We start from the raw sequence: 24,201 nt of genomic DNA on the forward strand, positions 1-24,201 counted from the left end.
AGTTCACAGATAAAAGTGAAAGCCATATCAGTTCTTACTGCTACACATTTGTCATTGTAATGTTTTAACGTACATTCTGGGGAAATATTCCTCTGCATTATACAGAAAAGTACAATAAAATTAATTCTGCATAATAATAAACCTGATGAATTAATGTGTATTTTTTATTTTATTTTTAATAACGAAGATTCCGAAAAATAAGTTTGGGTGGTAACTCTCAAGAAAATTGTATGTGCTGATGTGTACCTGTGTTTAATTTCTGAAGAGAGAACAATTATGCATTTTATTTCATTCTGACAGTGCAGGAGCAGTCTCTCAGCAGTGATTTCTCAACATCATTCAATAAGTATCCTGTCCCACCACTCATCATAATCACAGCGCCATCTCAAGAAAACCTCTTAGAAAAACCGACGGGTCTGAAAATAGAGGAGGCGAATAAAGAGCAGCGGCCCAGGGCAACTCCTGTGTTTGTTGGTCGAGGTGGTTTCATCACGGGTAAAGCCTGATTAACCCAAGTATGACATTAAAATGTACGTCCAAGAACACAACACAAGGTTTTTTTGGTTTGTTTTTTTACAGAAAAGAAGGTTGGTTTTAGGTTGTCTATAATGGTTTCCCTAACGTTCCCCTAACATTACCCTTCACTAAATGCAGGGAACCTTGCTGCAACCACACCACAACATCAATAATTAGTCTACAAGCAAGTAGATTCCTTTGAGACAAAGCACTATGCTTTGAGGCTCAGAAAGAGGCTATGTTATATCATGCATTTGGATATGTTATGTTCATGAAAGTACAGTCTTTTAAATCTGTTAATATCAAGGATTGCTTCCTCACATTTTATGTTTCATGCAAATGACCCTTCTGCAGCCCCAACATTATTTTATTTTTTTAAAGTAGGGTGATGTCAGCAAAAATGGGCCATCAGGTCAAATGGGCCAGATAAGGTTGGAGTGTAGAAATGTTTTAAGACCCCGTTTACACCTGGTATTAATATGTGTCTCAGGTGATCCAATCACATGTGGTCAGGCGAGACATCACTGTTTACACCTGGTCGCTAAATATGTCTCCTGTGACCTGTTGTGTTCAGATTTGGAGGGTAGGGTCTCTGATTTCATGATGACATACATAATATGCATGATATTAAAGTGCAACAAAGTCAGAAAAGATGAAGAAAGTGCAAAATAATAATAACAATAATAATCATATTAAAAATAAGATTCAATAGCTAATCACTGCAAAATATTTTAAACAGTTCCCATAATAGTATTTGACAAGTTTCAACTGATTTGGTCTGAGTTTGTTAAGGGTGGCAGGGCAAATCATGAGAGGCTACATGGAAAAACATAAAATAAGAGCACTAACGTGCTAACTGTACCTTTAAGCTTGAAAGGTTTATATATTCATAAGAAACTATTGAAAATCTAAATGTAAAGTATCATGAATTATGTCATGATGGTCTCAATAAGAAAAAAATAAGTAATTTTCAAAACAACCTAATTCCTTGATGAAAAAGTCTTTATTTGCAGGCCTATTTTAGCAAACGGCCATCAGATAACACTGGCCACTTTATAAACAGGCTAAAAAGAGATATTATGGTGGGTTCTTTCATGGAACTGCTGAAGGAATATTGAAAGAATCCAAATGAAACAAACCACCTCAAACACATTCTTACAAACACTCATGCCCATTTTATTATAACTGTTGTGAGTAAAAAAAATACAATTATACATGATTAAATTACAACCTCCATTGGTTCCCTCTGGATTTTCCTATGGGTTTTTATAATGGGGTTTTTGAACTTGTGACAAAAATACGGTCTGTGGTAAACATTATTTGATGATATGTAGATGTTTTGGTCTACCACATAAATTAAACAGTCATACTTCAAATGTGATTTTTTAAAGCCGTATTGGATTACATACTTTAAAAAAAATAAAAATGCTTGGCAGCTTCAAAATTCACATTTGAGGTATGATGGTGTGTCATTTATGTTGTAGAACAAAACATCCACATATCATCAATAATGTTTACCACAGACCTTATTTTACACACATCCAAAAACCCCATTATAAAAACCCATGGGAAAATCCAGAGGGTGAGTAGAGTTAATGGTGACATTTCCCCGATGTGCTCTTTTTGTTTGGAAGGAGGAAACTCTTCCCCCAATTTTTTGCCCTTACTCTTAATATTTTTGGTGTCACATCTCATCTTCTTTATATCTTACATTTTACCAGATGATATTTTTTTCTATCCCAAATATTCTTTTTCGTGATTATGAAACTGATAAAGAATTAGATAATGTGGTAGATTTTATTTGAATGATTGGGCAATACCAGATCCATAAAGCTATGTACCTTAAATTCAAACCCAATCCAAATTTTTTTTGCAATGGACTTAGATACATCTAAGATCTAAGATACATGAAATAGAACATCCCCTACAGTCTTTTCTTTTTTTATGTATCTCCCCCCCCACTTTATGTTTATGTTCGTAACATGCAAAAAGTTGAATAAAACAGCTTTTATAAGGTTAATAAATAAATAAACCTAAATTAAAAAAAATTTAAAATCCTGGGGGAACCAATGGAGAATTAGACTTCCGGGTTCGCCTACAAATTTTATTACATAAAAGATCCTTACAGAACAAAACAGTATTCTCTCACAAGTCCACATACACATGGCTACTACATGTTGCCACGGACGAGAACTTTTCACATCAGCTCTTAGGCATAACATTTTTTTTTTCCTTACATATTTTCAACATAAAATGAGTCTAGAAACTGTGTGTAGACGTTCTAATGCTGTTCTAATGCTGTGTAGACTTTTTAATGCTGTTCTAGATGATTTACCAAAAAGTGGCCCATTTTACCTGACATCACCCTATTTTATTATGTAAATTGTTTAATTATTTATTTTTAAATTATTATATAGATTTAAATTTGAAAATAAATAAATAAATATTACACAATTCTATTTGCTACAAGTGTGAAGCTCCTTATTTGTGGAAATAACCGTTCCACCTTAAAAAATGCTGGGTGGCATATTGGACCGCCCACTTATTTTCACTGGCTGTATTTTTAAAGGTACAGCTGCACTGAAAATCTGAGGCTGCTGTCGGCAGGTATTTGAATAGACTGCTGACATACATTTATAAAATTATTTTCACAGCGTCATTTTTAATTGAACGTTTTTATAAAAGATGCCTGTGACCATTTTTAAGCTAAGGAAGCCAGTGCCTTATATAAGACCCATCCATCCCATAATCCATGTTCATGTGAAAGTCTGTGTAAAGATGACATTAGACAAAGTTTTCCATTGAGATTTGATTTTCTTTATCACTTTTCTTATGAATCATAACAATAGTCACAAATAGTAACTAACACCAGCTTTTCCACGCTATTTTTAAAGACTTTATTAAATATGGCACCATGCTGTGATGTAGAAAAGTTGATAAAAGGTGATAATATTGACATTACACTTGCTTGTAGATGTCTTTAGTTATGAACCCAAGAGCATCATTGACATACTGGCGCAGTATATGTATACAGCTCCTATATTGTAGGCTTCCTTTTATCATATCAACTACAGAGCAATGCAATTTAATTACAGTATACGGCTTGCGGCAAAATACATATGCTCTAAAGTAAAAAATAATAATGTTCTTGGCAATCTGAGAGTGTAGTGGGAGAGAGAAAATAATAAACTTACGAAATTAAACATTACATAATCATCATATTTCCATATATAGCCTACTTACATTTTCTATTCACTTTTTATTTTTATTATATTTTATTTTTTTGTGTTTTTTCTTTTTATTTTTTATCTCTGTCTTGTTTTTGTATTGTTTGTGCACTGGAAGCTTCTGTCACACAGAAAAATTCCTTATGTGTAAGCGTACTTGGCAATAAAGCTCATTCTGATTCTGATTATGATAATTTTCTAGATTTATGAATATGAAAGAACATAATATAAAACAGGTAAAGTATATTGCCTATCCAGTATAGTATATCCAAAGCCCATAACTGTAAAACACAATTAATAATATTATCAAAATTAGGGATGCACCGATCCGATACCTGGATCGGTATCGGCTCCGATACTGTCATTTTAGATGGATCGAGTATCGGTCCTACGAGCCCGATCCAAATCTGATACTGTGTGTTAGTCATGTTTGTTACTGTCATGCTCCAAAAATGACATAAAAGAATCATAAAAACACCATTAAAGCAGTTCATATGACTCGTGCATTTTATTCAAAGCCACTTGAAGACGTGCAGTAGCTCTGTGAATCACAAAAGGCTGTGTTTAATAAGTAAATATATAAAATGCACGCGCAGCTCCAGCGCGTTATTGAATGCTGCTGCTCCGTTTACACACACACTCGCGGCTATTTTCACGCGGTGCGCAATATTTGAGCGCTACTCTAGAACAGCATCTCAGATGTAGATGCTCAATAGTTCGTTTCTCTTATAATATGCATTTAGAACGGCACCGGAGGTGCATTTTACCAGAATATGAATAAGAAGTGAAATAAACTACTGTGAACTTGCCTACAAACAGACACATACAGGACTTCCTGGAGAGTTTAGAATGTCAAAATAAAAGCGTGAGGGTTTAAAAGTTAAAGGTGCACAATTGAGATATATTACTATATATTAATATTATAATATATTATTATTATCATCATCATCATCATTTTTTTTACAAATTAAAATTGAGCTGATATCTTACAACTAAACTGAACAAAAAAAGAAATCTGATTCCTTTAAAGTCCAGTTACAAGTTGAAAAAAATGTGCAAAAAAAAAAATATATATATTTTCTACTGATGACTTCTACTGGAATTTCTGTTAATTTTGCTGCTACATTATCCAGTATACTAGTTAATAATAAAGTGTTTCTTAATAAGCTATATATTTATATTGAAATAATGTGTAGTTAGAGGTTTGTGTTTCTTTACATATTAAAGAGTACTCCCAATTAGTTCCACACAATAATGTAAAGATATTCTAAACTGATTATGCAAAAAACAACACTGATATTGGATACCATTGCCTATTTGCATGGCTATTTTATTTCAAATAATCTAAAAAAGTACACTGTGCCATGAAGGGACTCGCACACTAATGAAATGAGCAAAACCAACACATTCAGATGTGTTATATTTGAAATATGATCCTCGGAACACCGTCATCCACAGGTACAGTATATGCTGATTGTGCCAACCTGCAGAGCTCATACACTAATGAACTTATCAATTTCATCACATTCTGATGTGTCATTGTCTCAATATGATTCTCTGAACAGAGCGATACACAGGTAGCGTGTCTGCTGATTGCACCAGTCTGCAGATCTGCAATCCGCAGAGCCCATAACTAATTTTTTGGAAATATTCTCAAAAAACGAGACCGTAGTGGGCTAGATAAATACATTCACTAATAAAATCATGCATTACGTCATATTCTGATGTAACATTATTCAAAAATGACCACCAGAACACAGCCATCTGTGCCAATCTACATAGCCCACAGTGGCGGGCCATGCATTTACAGTCTAGGCCTTCAGTGTGATTCATGCCATTAAGAAAACACAGTTTCACAATGAATAAGACACCCTATGCCTTTGGGCATCATACAACCCCAATTCCGAAAAAGTTGGGACAGTATGAAAAATGCTAATAAAAACAAATTAAAAAAAAATATAAAAAAGTGTGATTTGTAAATTATATTGACCCTTTGCTATATTGACAGCACAACAACTACACATTATATGATGTTTTACCTATGATGAAGTTCATTGTTATTTTTAAATGTACAGTAATTTCAAATCAAATGATTGCAACACGCTCCAAAAAAGTTGGGACAGTTGAGTGTTTACGACTGTGAAACATCACCATTTCTTCTAATAACACTTATTATGTTTAATAATATATACAGCATTTGGGCACTGAAGACACAAGTTTGTTAAGTTTAGAAAGTGAAATTGTCCCCCAGTCATCCATTATGTAGGTCTTTAGCTACACAATAGTACGGGGTCTTCGTTGTTATATGGGGTGCTTCATAATGCACCACACATTCTCAACTGGAGACAGGTCAGGACTGCAGGGAGGCCAGTCTAGCACCCACACTCTCTGCTCACACAACCATGCACATGAAATCTGGGCAGTATGTGGTTTGAAGTTGTCCTGCTGGAAAATGCAGGGATGTCCCTGGAAAAGATGGTGCTGGATGGCAGTATATGCTGCTTCAAAATTTTTACAATTCTGTCTGTATTCAAGGTGTTGTCACTGATGTGTGAGTTACCCATGCCATGGGCACTGACACACCCCTGGCCCATACAAACATTGGCTTTTGGACCTGACGCTGATAACAGCTTGGATTATCCTTTTCCTCTTTGGCCTGGATAACACGATAGTTTTGTTTTTCAAAAACTTTTTGAAATGTTGACCCTTCGGACCAAAAAACACAGTTCCACTGTTCTACTTTCCATCTAAGATGAGACTGAGCCCAGAGAAATCGGCAGCGCTTCTGGACAGTGTTGATGTAGGGCTTCTGCTTTGCATAGTAAAGTCATAACTTTCATCTGTGGATGCAGCGGGGAGTGGTGTTGACTAACAAAGGTTTACTAAAGTTATCCCAAGCCCATGTTCATGATATCCATTACAGATGAATGACGTTTTTTAAGACAGTGACGTCTGAGGGATCAGAGATCATGCTCATTCAGAAGTGGTTTTCGTCTTGCCCTTTACGCATTGAGATTTGACCAGATTCCCTGAATCTTTTAACTATATTGTGCACTATAGAGGGTGAAATGCCCAAAATCCTTCCAATTTGTCTTTGGGGAACATTGTTCTCAAAGTGCTGGATTATTTGCTGAAGCATCTGTTGGCAAATTGACAAGTCTTGAATAATCTTTGCTCTTGAAGGACTAGACTGTTTTTGGAGGCTCCTTATACAGTATACAGTACTATGACACGATTGCCTCACCTGTTTAATATCTCCTGTTTCACATCGGCTTGTTATTTCTACTCGTCAGTTGTTACTAGTCTTAAATTCCCTTGTCTCAACTTTTTTGGAGGAGCGTGTTGCAATCAACTGATTTGAAATTACTGTACATTTTCAAAAAACAATGAAATTCACAAGGTAAAACATCATATATTGTGTAGTTGTAGTGCTTTCAATATAGCAAAGGCTGAATATAATTTACAAATCACTCCTTTTTGTTTTTATTAGCATTTGTCCCAACTTTTTCGGAATTGGGGTTGTACATTATGTGGCAGCTAACTAATAATACCAACTGACATTTTAAAAACACGTCCACGCACGAAAGCCAGAACTTGAAACGACACTTAATGCTCAAGCAAGCCTAATTTTAACTGCAGCATGACTGTTTTGTGAAATGAACAGACTGTCTCACGAACAGACATTCAAAAATCATAATTTTTCATATGAATCTACCAAGGGGGTCTATAATACCTGGACAAATCTATCTAATAATATTTGCGATTTAAATGTTGCTTGCGTTACATTTTGTTTCGTCAGGGTACACGGTTATGCTGCGTTCCATTCAAGTTGGATGTGGGATATTCCTACTTGATATCTCTGACCATAAATGCATTCCATTCCCCGATGTTCGATATTACTAATATTTTAATAATAATATTAATAGTAAACAGTGCTATTTAGACTCTCCATACACACCACTAGCGACCTAACCGCCAGCCATTGCAGCTTTACTTTGTATATCTCCCTGAGTGTCCACATGTTTGTGTGACATCATGCCCCTGCATCTCGGTGAAATCAGAGTTGAGAATTTCTGCACGAGCCTAAAAGTTGTAATTCTGACTTCAAGATGCACTTTTCCTAGTAGGAAGTTGTAAAATTCGACTTTCCGAGTTGAATGGAACGCAGCACTACTTTTCAAAATTTTATCCGACACTGAATTCTCAAACAGCCTAATTTACACTTAGAAAACTCCTGATGTTTCTATAACAATGCAAAAAGCACTTACCAATTTACTTGAAGTGAAAATCAGTCCTCCTTTCCTGTTTAATAAATTAAGCAATCACATGATCATGCAGAATATCTTGTGTTTTTAAATCCATAAGGATCTTTTTCTCAACGGCAATACCAGCAGTGATGACAGTCGACTCTCAGCAAGATCTCGCGCTCTTCGCTTTCAAATTACGTCACTTAAAGCGTGATTGTGTCACTCAAAGCCAGCTAGAAGGCCTCGACCAGGACATATCCTAAAGACCACACCCACCAAAAACAAATAAGTCAATCTTATTGGCTGATGAATCTGACAATCTGACTTTAGTTGCTCATTCATTTACACTGTTGTTGGATTCTGTGGAAATTCTGAAGGCCTGAGGGGGTGGAGCTCAGACTCACGCACTGCTTCTGCTAAGGAGCTCGGCTTTGGGCATGTGATTTGTGAAACAGTTGTCACACTTTGCTTGTAAGCATCAAGGAATAAATTCTGACTAGATAAAGTTTTCGTTCTTCTCTATTTTTTTGTAGATCAATTAAGAGTGGAAAGTGATTAAAAATACATAGACATAAAGGTGACTGAGAGTGAAAGAATGAAAAATATTTATTTATTTGGCATATTAGGCCAGCAGAGAAGGCTTTGCTGTCCCTGAGAATTAACTATTTTTTAAATATTCTCAAAAAAATTAGACCGTAGTGGCATAGAGTGACTCAACACAAACGAAATGAGCAGTTCCATCATATTCTGATGTGTCATTGTTTCAATATATATATATATATACCAAAATGGCATTAAACTGATCACAATGTATAGTCAGGACATTAATAATGTGAAAAATTACTATTACAATTTGAAAAAAATGTTCAGAACTTCTTAAACTACTTCAAAGAGTTCTCATCAAAAAATCCTCCATGTGCAGCAATGACAGCTTTGCAGATCCTTGGCATTCTAGCTGTCAGTTTGTCCAGATACTCAGGTGACATTTCACCCCACACTTCCTGTAGCACTTGCCATAGATGTGGCTGTCTTGTCGGGCACTTCTCACGCACTTTACAGTCTTGCTGATCCCACAAAAGCTCAATGGGGTTAAGATTCATAACACTCTTTTCCAATTATCTGTTGTCCAATGTCTGTGTTTCTTTCCCCACTCTAACCTTTTCTTTTTGTATTTTTGTTCCAAAAGTGGCTTTTTCTTCGCAATTCTTCCCATAAGGCCTGCACCCCTGAGTCTTCTCTTTACTGTTGTACATGAAACTGGTGTTGAGCGGGTAGAATTCAATGAAGCTGTCAGCTGAGGACATATGAGGCGTCTATTTCTCAAACTAGAGACTCTGATGTACTTATCCTCTTGTTTAGTTGCACATCTGGCCTTCCACATCTCTTTCTGTCCTTGTTAGAACCAGTTGTCCTTTGTCTTTGAAGACTGCAGTGTACACCTTTATATGAAATCTTCAGTTTTTTGGCAATTTCAAGCATTGTATAGCCTTCATTACTCAAAACAATGATTGACTGACAAGTTTCTAGAGAAAGCTGTTTCTTTTTTGCCATTTTTGACCTAATATTGATCTTAAGACATGCCAGTCTATTGCATACTGTGGCAACTCAAAAACAAACACGTGTGATTACTCAAAGATAAGGTGTTGGAGTGCTGGCTGCTGGAAATGAGGCCTGTCTAGATTTGATTAAAAATGACTTTTTTTCAAATAGCGATGGTGCATCTCACCTAGGGCACCAAGTAAGCCAGAACTGCCACTGGTCAAGAACATTCTTTATTTATTTTTTTACTTTAGAGCATATGTATTTTGGCGCAAGCCTTATACTGTAATTAAATTGCATTGCTCTGTAGTTGATATGATAAAAGGAAGCCTACAATATAGGAGCTGTATACATATACTGCGCCAGTATGTCAATGATGCTCTTGGGTTCATAACTAAAGACATCTACAAGCAAGTGTAATGTCAATATTATCACCTTTTATCAACTTTTCTACATCACAGCATGGTGCCATATTTAATAAAGCCTTTAAAAATAGCGTGGAAAAGCTGGAGTTAGTTACTGTATGTGAGTATTGTTACACATGACATGTTAGATGATTCATAAGAAAAGTGATCAAATCAAATCTCAATAGCAAACTTTGACTAATGTCATCTTTACACAGACTTTCACATGAACATGGAATATGGGATGGATGGGTCTTATATATGGCACTGGCTTCCTCAGCTTAAAAATGGTCACAGGCATATTTTATAGAAACATTAAATTAAAAATAATTTTATAAATGTATGCCAACAGTCTATTCAAATACCTTTGAATAGCCTCAGATTTTCAGTGCAGCTGTACCTTTAAAAAATACAGCCAGTGAAAATAAGTGGGAGGTCCTATAAGCCACCCACCGTTTTTAAGGTGGAATGGTTATTTCGGCGAATAGACCTTATTCACGCTAGCGCCATCTTTGATTTTTAATGGAAATGACAACCAGGCTGTGAGGGACAGTACAGTCTCTACTGCAGTTTAAAGTGTCTTTGGATCATTCCGCAGACAAAACATTGATAAAACATCTTGTCAAGAGCATTCAGTAAACATGAGTTGTGGTAAATCAAATGTGATTAAGGAGCTTTATAGCGTTCGTCCCATTGAAAAGATTGTATGTCTGTCCCTCACAGCCCCGTTGTCATTCTTATTAAAAATCAAAGATGGCGCTAGCGTGAATAAGGTCAATAAGTAGCAGGCTTCAGCCTCGTCGACTACGTTAAAGCTGACAGTCGTCCTTATGAACGACTGTAAACTTTCACGGAGTGAAAACCTCTTTCTATTTACATGATGAACATACAATAATGCAACATTAAAATGTTATGTATGTTTAATTAAACATATTTGTTGTCATTAATCGTTGCTCTAGACGGATCTGGGGTGATTGAAGATGGAGTACACAGCAGAAACAGATCTAGAGCCTTTAAAGCTGAAATCTCTAAAAACCGACAAGACGTTTATAGTTCCTCACACTGAACGGGTAAGAAACACCATAGTCTCTGGAAACACACGATCTCTCTATAGAAACTATATTCACGTATTACTATCAAACACTTACATCCGTTCAAAACATCTTTCCCTTAATTATGAACTACAGATAACAAATTGTGTAAAACGAGATCGAGCCTATGTCGTATCTGTGTTGCAGTATTTGTGTTTTGTGTCTGTGTAGTTGGGGAAATGCAGGAGTGTGAAGGAGTTTGAGAAGATGAATCGAATTGGAGAAGGAACATATGGAATAGTGTGTGAGTCTCACCAGCATAACCTACTATAGCATATATAATGATCATATACAGTGAAGACCAAAGGTCTGAGACCACCTTTAAAATCTGGGATACAAACTTTAATTTAAACATGGAAATAACCCAATTTTAGGAAGAAACTTTATGAAATAAAATGATTAGGATGTATTTCAGATTCTGTACTATTTCTGGGACATAAATTAAATATGCAAATTAGTGACATGTTAACTGTTGCACAAAAGGTCATTTATTTGCTTCCATTGAAGCACACGATCATACTGGATAACATGATCATCAGGTTTTGTTCATGTCAGCTCCAGTGCATGCTGTCATTAAAGCAAAAGAGAGACAAATCGATTTCTTTAAACATTTTAATAGTGGTTTCATACTTTTAGACTGCTGTAAAATTATCATGTCAGATATTATCTATAAATCTGTGTGCCGCTGTCTGTCAGGATTTCAATTTCTTATTTGATTCATTGATTTGTGCTTTTACAGATCGAGCACGGGACACAAGGACAAATGAAATTGTTGCGCTGAAGAAAGTGCGAATGGACAAAGAGAAGGATGGTCAGTTTAATAATTCAGCCAAAAAAACACATGTTCTGTCCAGAAAAGAATTTCTTTCTTCCACGGAACACAAAAGGAGACATGTGTGTGTTGTATCTTATTGTCATGTTGTGGCTTAATTTCATTGTGTTGTAACTTGTTTCCATTGTTGTCAGCTTTTATTTGCTTTGAGCTTAAAACAGAAACATTGTATGGTAGTTCTAGTGTTTTTCTTTGCTTATGTTTAGGGATTCCCATCAGTAGTTTGAGGGAAATTAACCTTCTGCTGCGACTGAGACACCCAAACATTGTAGAGCTGAAGGAGGTGGTGGTGGGAAGCCATTTGGAGAGGTGACTAAAGAAAATATTGATATTTATAAATAAGAACCAATCCACGCAGTCTTGTTTGGACCATATCTTACTTCATAAGACCTTTATTATTTTCCCATCAGCCTCTTTCTGGTGATGAGTTACTGTGAGCAGGATCTGGCTAGTCTGCTGGAGAACATGCAGTCGCCATTCTCTGAAGCTCAGGTGCGTTTCATGAATGAACCAGCCTGCGTCTAAAAAAGCGCACCTCTCTGCTGTACAGTACTTCAAATGAATAGAATGTCCTAAAAATATAAAGGATACACATTTTCATTTTATGAAGTGGCATTGTTTCACTAAAAGATATAGTGCCTTTACATTTTGTCTAATCCATCTGCACCTGTGACCACTACAGTGTAATTTTCTTTTTTATTTCCTCAGGTGAAGTGTATAGTTCTGCAGCTGCTTAAAGGACTGGCGTATTTACATCACAACTTCATTCTTCACAGGTCAGTGTGTGTTCATAATGTGTGACACCTCAGAATGTTTCATCGCATTTCCATTTCTTCAACTAAATATTGATTGTTGTAAAGTTACCTACATAAGGATCTGACTGAGTATAATATTGATGGTTCAGTAAGAATATTTGTGAATTTTTAGTGATGTTTTTTTTCCTTATTGCTCATATTGAAACTGGTAGTTTTCTTAAAGGGATTTGAAGGTTTCCAATCTACTGATGACAGACAAGGGCTGTGTTAAGATAGGTGAGTGATTAGAAATAAACTACAACCCAGTTCATAAAATCTAATATGGGTGAATCTCACAAGAACATGTCCAGGTCACATTTCACTCCAAAATCAAAATTGTATTAAGTATTTAGAAAATTACGTTTTTTTTTTTTTTTTTGCATTGTAATATTATTGTCATGACAATAAAGCACATTTCCCACAAATTCTAATTACTGTAATACAGTTTAAATCAGTTAAAATGTCATGTAAAGTCTATAGTCCGATTTAAAACGTACCAGTCCGATTTTTTTGCTAAGTCAGACTTATAGACCTAAATAATGTGACTGTAGCTCAGCTGCATCCAGCATTGTGTGTATGCTTTAAAAGGTTACACGTGACATGTATTTAACTTCTTTCCTTCAACCATTCTATTATGCATGTGTCATGCATACTTGGACAGACAGATGAAGACTGTAGCTCGACTATGCAAAAACCTGCTGTAGCTCAATTATAACTGCACATGTAAACATACTGAATGTTGTGTGGAGCTGTTTGGGATACTTAGTTATAGAATGCATATGAAGATGTGATAAAGTTTTTTTTTTTTTTCAATTACACCTTTCACCTTTAAAAAAATAAATACATTTAAATATATATATATTTTTTATATATTGAATTAAGAAAATTAAATTTGAGATGTCGTTATTAATACAACATGGAAAAAAAATAAAATAATGGTCCTTAAATATGACCTTTAAGAAAAAGTTTGTGTGATGGTTTCTCCTCAGCTGACTTTGGTCTGGCGCGCGTTTATGGTGTCCCAAAACAGCCCATGACTCCTCGAGTAGTGACACTGTGGTAAGCAGATGGACTTCATGCTGATTAGTCTTTTTGATCCAGTTTAATCCATCAAATCCCTCTTTCCATCACTCACACTGTTTTTATCACAGGTATCGAGCTCCAGAGCTCCTCTTAGGGACCAAGACACAGACCGCTGCCCTGGACATGTGGTGAGAACTGGACGTATAACGCTAGATTAACTAATAATACTAGTATTAGGTATGTCGTCCAACAACCGATCTCTTCAGCATGGTAAAATGAATCTCTTTTAAAACACTGCTGCCAATAATTGAAAATACCACTTGTTTTTCAAATTCACTAATAGATTTCAGAAATAGATTTCGAGACCGTTACTGTCAGACTTCAAATCATCAGCTGTGAGCAATGTTCCCGTTATTATACATAATCCAAAGGTCTCCGTTTTTTGTGAAGACTTTAAAAGTTTTGTGCAATTAAGGTAATACAGTAGGTATCCAACCAGAATGAGCCTTATTATCGTGGGGATTAATGCGGTGATAAAAATGGGGTTTTTGAACTTATGAGATAAATAAGGTCTGTGGTAAACATTACTTGACGAAACATGGATGTTTTGTTCTACAGCATAAAGTACACACAGTCATACCTCAAACGTGAATTTTAAAGCCGTATTGAATTACATAAAAAAATTATTTTTCAAACACGGCGGCTTCAAAATTCACGTTTGAGGTATGACTGTGTGTAATTTATGTTGTAGAACAAAGCGTCCTCGTATCGTCAAGTAATGTTTACCACAGACCTTATTAAAACCCATAGGAAAATCCAGAGGGAACCCATGGTGGATTAGACTTTCGGGTTCGCCTACAAATTAATATCACAGCTGAACAGCTGTACTGACAAAGACAGTGTTTTTGCATTTGTTTCGGTGGTTTGTTCGGTGGTTTGTAACAGCTCGCCTGGGCGAAGTTTTAGAAAACTTCTAACCAGCTGCTAAACACCTTCTTACTGCCATTGGTCCACGTCATTGTAGGTGTGACCCGAAGCTCAACCTACTACTTTGTTTACATTTTTCAGTCAGTATTCAACATGAACACACCGGCGTGCAGATTTATTAGCATGCAAATGTACCTCCATCAATACGATCGTTCGCATAGAGATATTTTACAAGAACATGTCATGCGATTTTTGCCCATAGTAAAGAGATGCCTCTATCATCATTCTTTTGTCTGTATTCTGAATATAAACACTCTTTTTTTAAATCCATCTTTGCAGTAGTGTCAGTGTCATCATAAATTACAATAACAGTGTGTAATCGGTGCATGTTATGGCGGCGTATAGCATGCAAGCGCATTAGTGTCATGAATTCACAATGTAAACTAGACAAATTAAACATTATCTACTACATGTATTACTTTAAATTATCGAGTGGTTAAAACAGCTTCTTTTACTGACCGTGACTTCTACTCAAAGAATGAGGCAAAAAGTCATTGATAACACATTTTCAAGGTTTTACATGTAGCGTCCTCATATTTAAATGTACTTCTAAACGCCTCCCACAGCGGTGTGGCTGGTGTCAGAATGTTCGTAAAAAGTATACCGTTTCTCAGCTGTTCAGAACTTATTTTTACCTCTGAGCAAAGAAGAACTTCTCCGGAAGTATATCGAGGCCTTTAGAGTCTTCTGATTGGCTACATAAAGAATCCTACTGTGGCCACATTTTACTTTGTGTTAGTTGTGCATAGCATTCCATACAAAATAACACTTAAAGCACCTTGAAGACTGACTTGTTGACTAAGTGTTTAGACAACCCAAAGACTACCCAATCAGGCATGACCCTCTGTAAAGCTGCTTTGAAACAATGTGTATTGTAAAAAGTGCTATATAAATAAACATGACTAGTCCATTTTTGAAAAGATAGTAGTGTTGCACATCCCTAGTTGATAAGACAGGACCCAGATCAAGATATCAAAGCTCGAAAAGATGTCTAGTTGAAATGTTATGCAGTAATATTCTCTGTTTTTCCTCTTGTAGGGCTGTTGGCTGCATCTTTGCTGAACTTCTGGCTCATAAACCTCTTCTGGCCGGAGCCTCAGAGATCCAGCAGCTGGACCTGATCATACAGCTCCTGGGAACACCGAATGAAAACATCTGGCCGGTACTGACCCTCACAATCACAGCAATATCACACATGGACAAAGACCTTTGAGAATGTACAGAAGAAAAAAGGGGGTGAGAGACACTTTGAAATGTTTTTGCTTTGTAGGGCTTCTCGCGTCTGCCGTTGGTCGGGCAATACAGTCTGAGGAAGCAGCCCTACAACAACTTAAAGAACAAGTTCACCTGGTTATCAGAAGCCGGTCTGAGACTGCTCAACCTTCTGTTCATGTACAACCCACAGCGCAGGTAAAAATAATTCACACATTTCACTTTGCATGCTGGGTTAAAGAGTTTCATTTGTCTATTTATGGTTTTCACTCCTGTTATTTATTCATTCATCCAAGAAGGTTTATCATATTTGGAGAGAGCATGATACAGTAGTTTATAGGTTTTCATTGTTTCTTACAGAGCCACAGCTACAGAATGTTTAGAAAGTTCTTACTTTAAGGAAAAACCCTTGCGTAAGTAACAGGCTCATTTAATCATATAGTGTGACACATTTTGATAGTTTTAAGCATGTTTATTCTGATGTGTTATTTTGCAGCCTGTGAACCAGAACTCATGCCCACATTTCCTCACCACCGAAACAAACGCGCTGGTCCTGCCGCTCAAAGCCAGTCCAAACGAAGCAAAATATGAGACTGTTCTGCTGCCGCAGTCACCAAAGTCATCACATGTGTGTTCTTGTACTGTAAGATATTGTACAAATTACTCATTAAACTTGAAGCCTGTAGACATTAGATAATATTGTAAATAAATAGACCAAAAATTTGTGTGAATGTTGCTTATGCTAGCTGTAGTTGAAGTGTGTACACATTTTTATACAAAGATGAAGATAAAACCTTTCTGTTGACATTTTTTTGTTGGGAATTTCCTGAAAACATTCAGAGGTAATTTCTGCACCACTAGCTCCACTGAACAGCATCCATCCTTGAAGGGCATTTCGGGAAGGTGATGCCACTAAAAGGGTTGTTCCAAGCAAAAATAATAAAATTATCTTTTCACAAAGCGCCCTTCAGTTACCATTTCAAGGGCTCTGTCCTTTGAAGTGAGTAGGGCATAGGGATGATCACTATTGTAATTCACCAACTGTTTAAAAACAGGTTTCTCAAACACTCCACCATCTGCCATTGGTTGTAAAACAGACAGTCCCATCCCAAAAATATTTTTCAATTAGTTGAGCCAATGTAATGGTTTGTGGTGGTCGGGAGGTTCAAACAAACTCTGTGTTAACACTTTTCAGGGAAATCAACTTACTGATTTCTTAAAGGTGCTGTAAGCCATTTTTTTATTTGATGGAAAGGTATGCAAACAAAATTCATGAAAAAATGTGTTGTGAGATATCTCACCTGTCTCTGTGACAGCACTAGACTCTGTAAACAGCAAACAAAAATGTGTACGTGGGCCGCGGTCTCTGATGCTTTCTGCCTGTCAATCATTTTGTGCCTTCTCATAGTGTTGTAGTTGTATTATAGAGGCTAATGCTGTGTTCCATTTAACTCAGAAAGTCTCTAAATATGCTGTGTATATGTTTGCAAAGAAATACCAGGCAGAAATATTTAAAAGATCATTTTCAATTTGAATTAAGTAGACAAAATCAAGATGAGAACTTTAGGTTATAAGTTTGCTGTTCAAATTTGTATCTACACTCACTGAGAACTTAATTAGCAACACTATGGTCCTAATAAAGTGACGAAGTGGTTTTCTGCTGTTGCCCATCCGCCTCAAGGTTCGATGTGTTGTACATTCTGAGATGCTATTCTGCTCACTACAATTGTACAGAGTGGTTATCTGAGTTACCGTAGCCTTTCTGTGAGCTCGAACCAGTCTGGCTATTCTTCGTTGACCTCTCTCATCTAAAAGGCATTTCCATTCACAGAACTGCCACTCACTGGATGTTTTTGGCACCATTCTGATTAAACTCTGTTGTTAAAGACTGTTATGCGTGAAAATCCCAGGAGATCAGCAGTTACAGAAATACTCAAACCAGCCCGACTGGCACTAACAATCATGCCACAGTCCATATCACTGAGATTAATTTTTTCCTCATTCTGATGGTTGATGTGAACATTAACTGAAGCTTCTGACCTGCATCTGCATGATTTTATGCACTGCACTGCTGCCACACGATTGGCTGATTAGATAATTGCATGAATAAGTAGGTGTACAGGTACCTAATAAAGTGTTCAGTGAGTGTATATTATACACGGTACCATTCATGAATGGACTGTCTTGTACACTAATGCATGCACATACCTGTATGTAGTGTGCCAAGATATTCTTTTAAATTGTTTTAAAAAAAAAAAACATTTGTCCATTTTAAGGAGATTGGACTGGTTGAAGTAAATACAATTGTAAAAACACACACTCATTAAAAGTCATTTTGTTTTATCAGTTCAGGTCAATGTGGTATTCTCCAGAATGTCTGTAGGAGTGGACACAACTGTCACGCTGTAGTTTCATTTCTAAAATGACAGAACTCAAATTAACAATAGAGACAAACCATGCTACATCCTTGTCATTTCAACATCCACTTTATCAGGAATTTTAGTCTTCATTTGAAATGTAGGCGGGTGAGTATCACAATAGCTGTAAAGAAATACTCAGAAATGTTATTTGAGAAATGTTGATGTAAATTTCATATTCAACCCCAAAATGAAAAGGAAAAAATACAATTTTGCATAATGAAAATGAAATCTGCTTTTAGTACCATTATTAAATTATTATTTTTATTTGTTTTGGTGCATTGTGAAATAAAATAAAAAAATTAATGCAAACAAATTTCACTCAAGCATGAAAAATATTATTTCTCTAATGCTGTAATGTAGAGTTCAAAGGGAATAAGGGAATTAAAAAATAATTTTCATTACCATAACACAAAATATTGTATAATTTTCATTCCGGTAATGCAAATATAAAGATAACAATAATACAAAACTAAATCTAATTTACATTACTGTAATCCATGAAACAAATCTCATAACTGAAATGCAAAAAAAAAAGGGGGTATAATTTCAATTGTAAATTATTTATACATCATTTTATGTTGTACTACCTTTAATTTAGGCTGATTTCAATTAAAACCAGATATTTTCATCATTATTGCGGTAATTATAATGACGTTTGTTGCATTACAGTAATGCAAAAAAAAAAATATATATATATATATATATATATATATATATATATATATATATATTACTACTGTAATGCAGAAAAATAAATAAATACATATTTAAATTGTAAACAATTTATACATGGTTTATATCTGTTGTACTGCCTTTAAAAGTTCTGGCTTTAATTGAAATCAGCCTAAATTAATTATTACATTAATGAGAACAAGAAATGTGCTTAGCTGTTATATAAATATTGTCACAATGCAAAAAAAAATACCGATGATCCCAAAAATACAATTTAGTTGTTTTTATTTTGATTTTGGGGTTAAATGTGACCTGGAAATGTTTTTGTGCCATTCACACAGACCATTAAATAAAGTGCTGCAATACTGAGCTGGACACAACAGATACAATAAAGTCACTAGAGTAACACATCTTAACAAAACCTTAACCATTCAAACGCTTTTAAGAATAAATTAAAATAAATACTGATTCTGTACTATTGATCATCAGTCAGTGTGGATACTGAGACAAACAGACAAAATTGTTTATAAAATAAAGAAATCTGATCATGTAATGTAAACAAAACAATTCACAGCAAGCTTTAGCTGTTTAGGCTCTCCAAAGCGTTCTTGTATTTCCAAACAATTAACATGAAACTGAAATGTGATGTTCTGTAGTATGGGGCGATGAGAGACATTAGATGAGATAACATGCTTGTCGAGTTCACACCTGCGGGTTAGTTTTCAGTAGATATTTCTTCTTGAGTGGGGCAGCTACATATGGATGGATGTTTGGAGTGAAAGTGTGTATGCTGGATCAGCCCTCCTGTCCAAAATCCTCTGTGAATTTCTTCACCTTCAGCAGGTCTTCTGTGTTTACGGTGGGTCGTGTGGTCGCCAGAGAGCTCAGCATATCAGACTGCACACACACACACACACACACACACACACACAATTACACAACAGCACATTGGGACAGATACACATCTGCTATGCAAAGGTAAAAAAAATAAATTAAAAAAAAATCAGTAACTACACATGGTCAAAACTGAGTTCTGACTAAAATCTGGTCTATTGTCCCTTCGCTAATTCCCGCCTTTAAAATTTATCTGACCAATCCTATCTTAGGAACTTTATCCGTCCGCCATATGTCTGAAAAGCATTTGCCGTTCATGGCAATCTCCCATTCATTCCTATGGGAAGTTCTGCAAAGCTTGTCAGAGTGAGCAACGGTAACGAAGGGGGCAGGGTTTAGCAAAGGGTCCATTAGACTCAACACTGCTCATATTCACAGAAACTAAAGTGAAAATTACAATAACTACAAAATCCACCATAAAACCATGTAACTTGTATTTAAAAAAAAATAATAATTTAAGTTTTGCCATAGTTACTGCGTTTCACCTTTGTAGAGCAGAAACTATGTCAGTGATAGCCTCATACAGCACACCAACAATCCACTCAATAACCAGGTTTTTTTAGTACTTCTGGAAACAAAGTTGTTTTAAAAGGGCACTGGGGTGCTACAATAGAGTCAATGAGGAGGAACTAGTCACTGAGTTTGCCTAGTTTGGTAAGTTTGCAAGAGTTTTGTTTGAGGGATGTAGAAGCAAGTAAACTGGATATCCAGCACTGTATATTCTGCTTGGTTTTATTTTATTTTTTTATTACATGGCTCTCTGGAACACTCGATACTGATTGGTCGACTGCAGCATTCTGCTGTCAAATATTTTTGTGTAATGACCATTAAACTGTATATATAACATTGTTCCAGACAACCAATTTTCTACACAGCTGTGCTAGTTTCATATCTCATCACTCCATGCTCTCTTTCTTAACACATAGTAAAATATTTAAAATCAAATCAATATTTTATGTTCATTATTAGAATCAAAGTCAGAATGAGCTTTATTGACAAGTATGCTTACACACACAAGGAATTTGTCATGGTGACAGAAGCTTCCAGTGCAAAGAGAATGCAACCATATATACATACATACAAACACATACATTTAAACATATATACATATAGTGACATAAAAATAAAAAATCAGATCTAACAGATAAATAGAGAAATATACAATAGAGCAATAATGTTTTTCGAACATTTTATATACAGATATTCAGTTAAGTGTAGGTGATGTGATGTATTGAAGAAGAGGTAGGATATATTAAAAAATATAAATGAAATATAGATATAAGTAGGAATGGATGGACTGAATATTGCACATGGTTGTTTTGACAAAAAGGGTAGTATTTGGGGGCAGTTTTAACTGTTCATGAGGTGGATGGCCTGAGGGAAAAAAAACTGTTCCTGTTCCTGTGATTTTACCAGCCCTTTTCGTCACTCTGGATGTGTAAAGTTATAGCAGGGTGGGTAGGGGAGCGCCAATAATCCTTTCAGCAGTCTGAACTATCCTTTGAAGTCTTTTGATGTCTGACTTAGTAGCTGAACCAAACCAGACAGTTATAGAAGTGCAGAGGACAGACTTGATGACTGCTGAGTAGAACTGTATCAGCAGCGCCTGTGGAAGGTTGAACTTCCTCAGCTGGTGAAGGAAATACAACCTCTGCTGGGCCTTTTTCAAAATTGAGTCTATGTGGATCTCCCACTTCAGGTCCTGTAAGATAGTAGTGCCCAGGAACCTGAATGACTCCACTTCAGCCACAGTGCTGTTTAGAATGGTGAGCGGGGTTAATGCTGGGGTGTTCCTCCTAAAGTCCATTATCATCTCCACTATTTTGAGCATGTTAAGCTCCAAGTTGTTTTGACTGCACCAGATGGCCAGCTGTACAACCTCTCTTCTGTATGCAGACTCATCGTCATCTTGGATGAGGCCGATGACAGTAGTGACGTCTGCGAACTTCAGGAGCTTAAAAGATGGGTCCTTGGCAGTGCAGTCATTTGTGTAGAGGGAGAAAAGTAGTGGGGAGAGTACACATCCCTAGGGGGTGCCAGTGCTGATTGTACATGTGCTGGAGGTGAATTTCCCCATTCTCACTAGCTGCTGCCTGTCTGTCAGAAAGCTGGTGATCCACTGACATACAGAGGTGGGAACAGAGAGCTGGGTTGACGGTGTAAAAGCTGAACTGCAGTCCACATATTGACTGCATCATCCACAGACCTGTTAGCTTGATAAGCAAACTGCAGGGGATCCAGAAAGGGTCCAGTGATGTCCTTCAGGTGGGCTAACACCAGTCTCTCAAATTACTTCATGACCACACATGTCAGAGCAATGGGTCTGTAGTCATTAAGCCCTGTGATTTTGGGTTTCTCTGGGACAGCGATGATGGTAGGGCGCTTGAAAAAGCAGGGAACTTCACACTGCTCCAGTGATGTGTTGAACATCTGTGTGAAGATGGGATTTTAGAGCACAGGATTTTAGACAAGTGGGTGAAAACATCTGGGCCCTGTTCTTTCCTTGTCTTCATTTTCTGGAAGACCCAGCACACATCTTCTTCACAGATCCTAAGTTTAGGTGGAGTAGCAGGTGAGGGCAGAAGGGGGGTTGCAGGAGGTGTAAATGTTTGTATGATGTGAAGGTTGGAGCAGGTGTGGGGCGTGAGACTGTTCTTTTCAAATCTACAGTAAAACACATTCAGATCGTCAGCCAGTTGTTGATTCCTTACAGAGATGGGGGATGGTGTCTTGTAGTTGGTAATGTCATTCAAGCCTCTCCACACTGATGCAGGGTCATTAGCTTAGAACTTGTTTGTCAGCTTTTCAGAATAGGTTCTTTTAGCCACTCTAATCTCCTTTGTCAGTCTGTGTTGGCCTGATTGTACAAGTTTTTATCCCCACTTCTGTAAGCATCCTCTTTGGCCTGATGAAGCTGCATGAGTCCTGCTGTAAACCATGGTTTGTCATTGTTGTTTGTTAAATAAGTCCTTGTAGGAATACACATATCCTCACAGAAACTGATGTATGATGTCACAGTATCTGTGAGCTCATCCAGGCCGGTGGCTGCAGCCTCAAAAACTCTCCAATCAGTGCAGTCAAAACAGGATTGTAGTTCCAGCTCTGCTTCATTGGTCCATCTTTTTACAGTCTTTACTACAGGTTTAGCTGATTTTAGTTTCTGCCTGTAGGTTGGAAGAAGATGAACCAGACAGCGATCAGAGAGTCCCACAACTGCTCGAGGGATAGAGCAATATGCATCCTTTAGTGTTGTATAGCAGTGATCCAGTGTATTGCTGTCTCTGGTGGGGCATGTAATGTGCTGTCTGTATTTGGGCAGTTCATGTGTGAGATTTGCCTTGTTAAAATCTCCAAGAATGAGTTCGGGTGTTGTTGCTCCGTGTCTGTGATCTGATCAGCCAGCTGTTGCAGAGCTGCGCTCACATACGCTTGTGGAGGGATAAAAACACTCACAATACATGAGAAAATTTCCCACGGCGAGTAGAAAGGTTTGCAGTTTATGAAGAGTGCCTCTAAATTAGGACAGCACATCTTCAGCATTGTTACATTAATGTAAAAACATGCTCCACCACCTCTCGTTTTCCCTGTTAACTCCGCGATGCGATCCATTCTGAACAGCTGGAAGCCCGGTAGATATAATGCGCTGTCCGGAATGGCTTCACTCATCCAGGTTTCCATGAAGCACAATGCAGCCGAATTTGCAACATACTTATTTTGTGGGTGAGGAGAAGTAATTTGATCGTTTTGTTAGGAAGAGAGCGATGATTCGCTAGATGGATGCTTGGCAGCACGGTTCGAAACCGTGCTGACAGAGCTTGACCAGCATGCCCTTGTACAGCACCACTGCTCCTCAGACTAAAATGTCCAACAGAACGTTCGAGTAATCAAAAACCGGTAAAGGATTGTCTGGCGTGTGCTGCCGAACATTTAGCAGCTCGTCTCTGGTAAAACTGATCAGAAATAAATTACTAAACACAGGACAAACCAACAAAAACAGCAAAAGAACTGGGGAGCTCCATACCGAGGCAGCCATCCGTGGCACCATCTTCTAATCTATTATTGATAAATATTCAATTTTGGTAACACTTTATTTTAAGGGTCCATAATAATACACTAGTTAAGCATGAATAAGACTAATTAATAATTAACTGAATGTAAAGTAAGGCTGTCTTAGCCATAATTTACAACTAAAATTTTGTATAGAATGTCATGTAATTAATGCTCAATTTCAGAGATCCTTCATCTATTAAGTTTACTAAACAATAACAAGCCAGTAATTAAGGCCAATTAGTATTGGCTTTATAAAGCTTTTACTAATAAATTACTCAAATCTTCTTTTAAAG

General features: G+C 36.7%; 2 protein-coding genes across 4 annotated transcripts in view; one reads left to right on the forward strand and one right to left on the reverse strand.

Annotated features, from left to right (window-relative positions):
* The first annotated feature begins 511 nt into the window (after positions 1-511).
* On the forward strand, positions 512-16,597 carry LOC127435776 (cyclin-dependent kinase 10-like). 2 transcript variants are annotated; one of them, XM_051689472.1, is made up of 14 exons: positions 512-530; positions 10,893-11,003; positions 11,196-11,268; positions 11,764-11,835; positions 12,063-12,165; positions 12,267-12,348; positions 12,565-12,632; positions 12,835-12,887; positions 13,640-13,709; positions 13,802-13,861; positions 15,699-15,822; positions 15,931-16,070; positions 16,233-16,285; positions 16,369-16,597. In XM_051689472.1, exons 2-14 carry the CDS (start codon positions 10,914-10,916, stop codon positions 16,461-16,463), a joined length of 1,083 nt encoding a protein of 360 aa, XP_051545432.1. In that variant the 5' UTR covers positions 512-530; positions 10,893-10,913; the 3' UTR covers positions 16,464-16,597. The 2 variants fall into 2 exon arrangements, with proteins under 2 accessions (XP_051545432.1, XP_051545430.1); XM_051689470.1 differs by lacking the exon at positions 512-530 and adding an exon at positions 10,755-10,773.
* A 238-nt stretch (positions 16,598-16,835) lies between these two features.
* LOC127435775 (vacuolar protein sorting-associated protein 4A-like) overlaps positions 16,836-24,201 on the reverse strand; it is a 57,155-nt gene continuing 49,789 nt past the window's right edge. For both annotated transcript variants that reach the window (XR_007896286.1, XM_051689469.1), the window contains one exon: positions 16,836-19,861. Coding sequence is in view for 1 of the 2 variants with exons in the window: in XM_051689469.1 (XP_051545429.1) it covers positions 19,760-19,861 (102 nt within the window). In the remaining variant the exon portion in view is untranslated. The remainder of the gene's footprint in view (positions 19,862-24,201) is intronic.

This window comes from Myxocyprinus asiaticus, chromosome 46 (genome assembly GCF_019703515.2).
Source record: "Myxocyprinus asiaticus isolate MX2 ecotype Aquarium Trade chromosome 46, UBuf_Myxa_2, whole genome shotgun sequence".
NCBI classification, from domain to species: domain Eukaryota; kingdom Metazoa; phylum Chordata; class Actinopteri; order Cypriniformes; family Catostomidae; genus Myxocyprinus; species Myxocyprinus asiaticus.

Coding starts and splice junctions, on each gene's coding strand:
- LOC127435776 (XM_051689472.1), top strand. CDS start 10,914: ATGGAGTACACAGCAGAAACAGATCTAGAGCCTTTAAAGCTGAAATCT. Junction 11,004..11,195: donor TAGTTCCTCACACTGAACGG/GTAAGAAACACC, acceptor GTGTCTGTGTAG/TTGGGGAAATGCAGGAGTGT. Junction 12,166..12,266: donor GTGGGAAGCCATTTGGAGAG/GTGACTAAAGAA, acceptor TTTTCCCATCAG/CCTCTTTCTGGTGATGAGTT.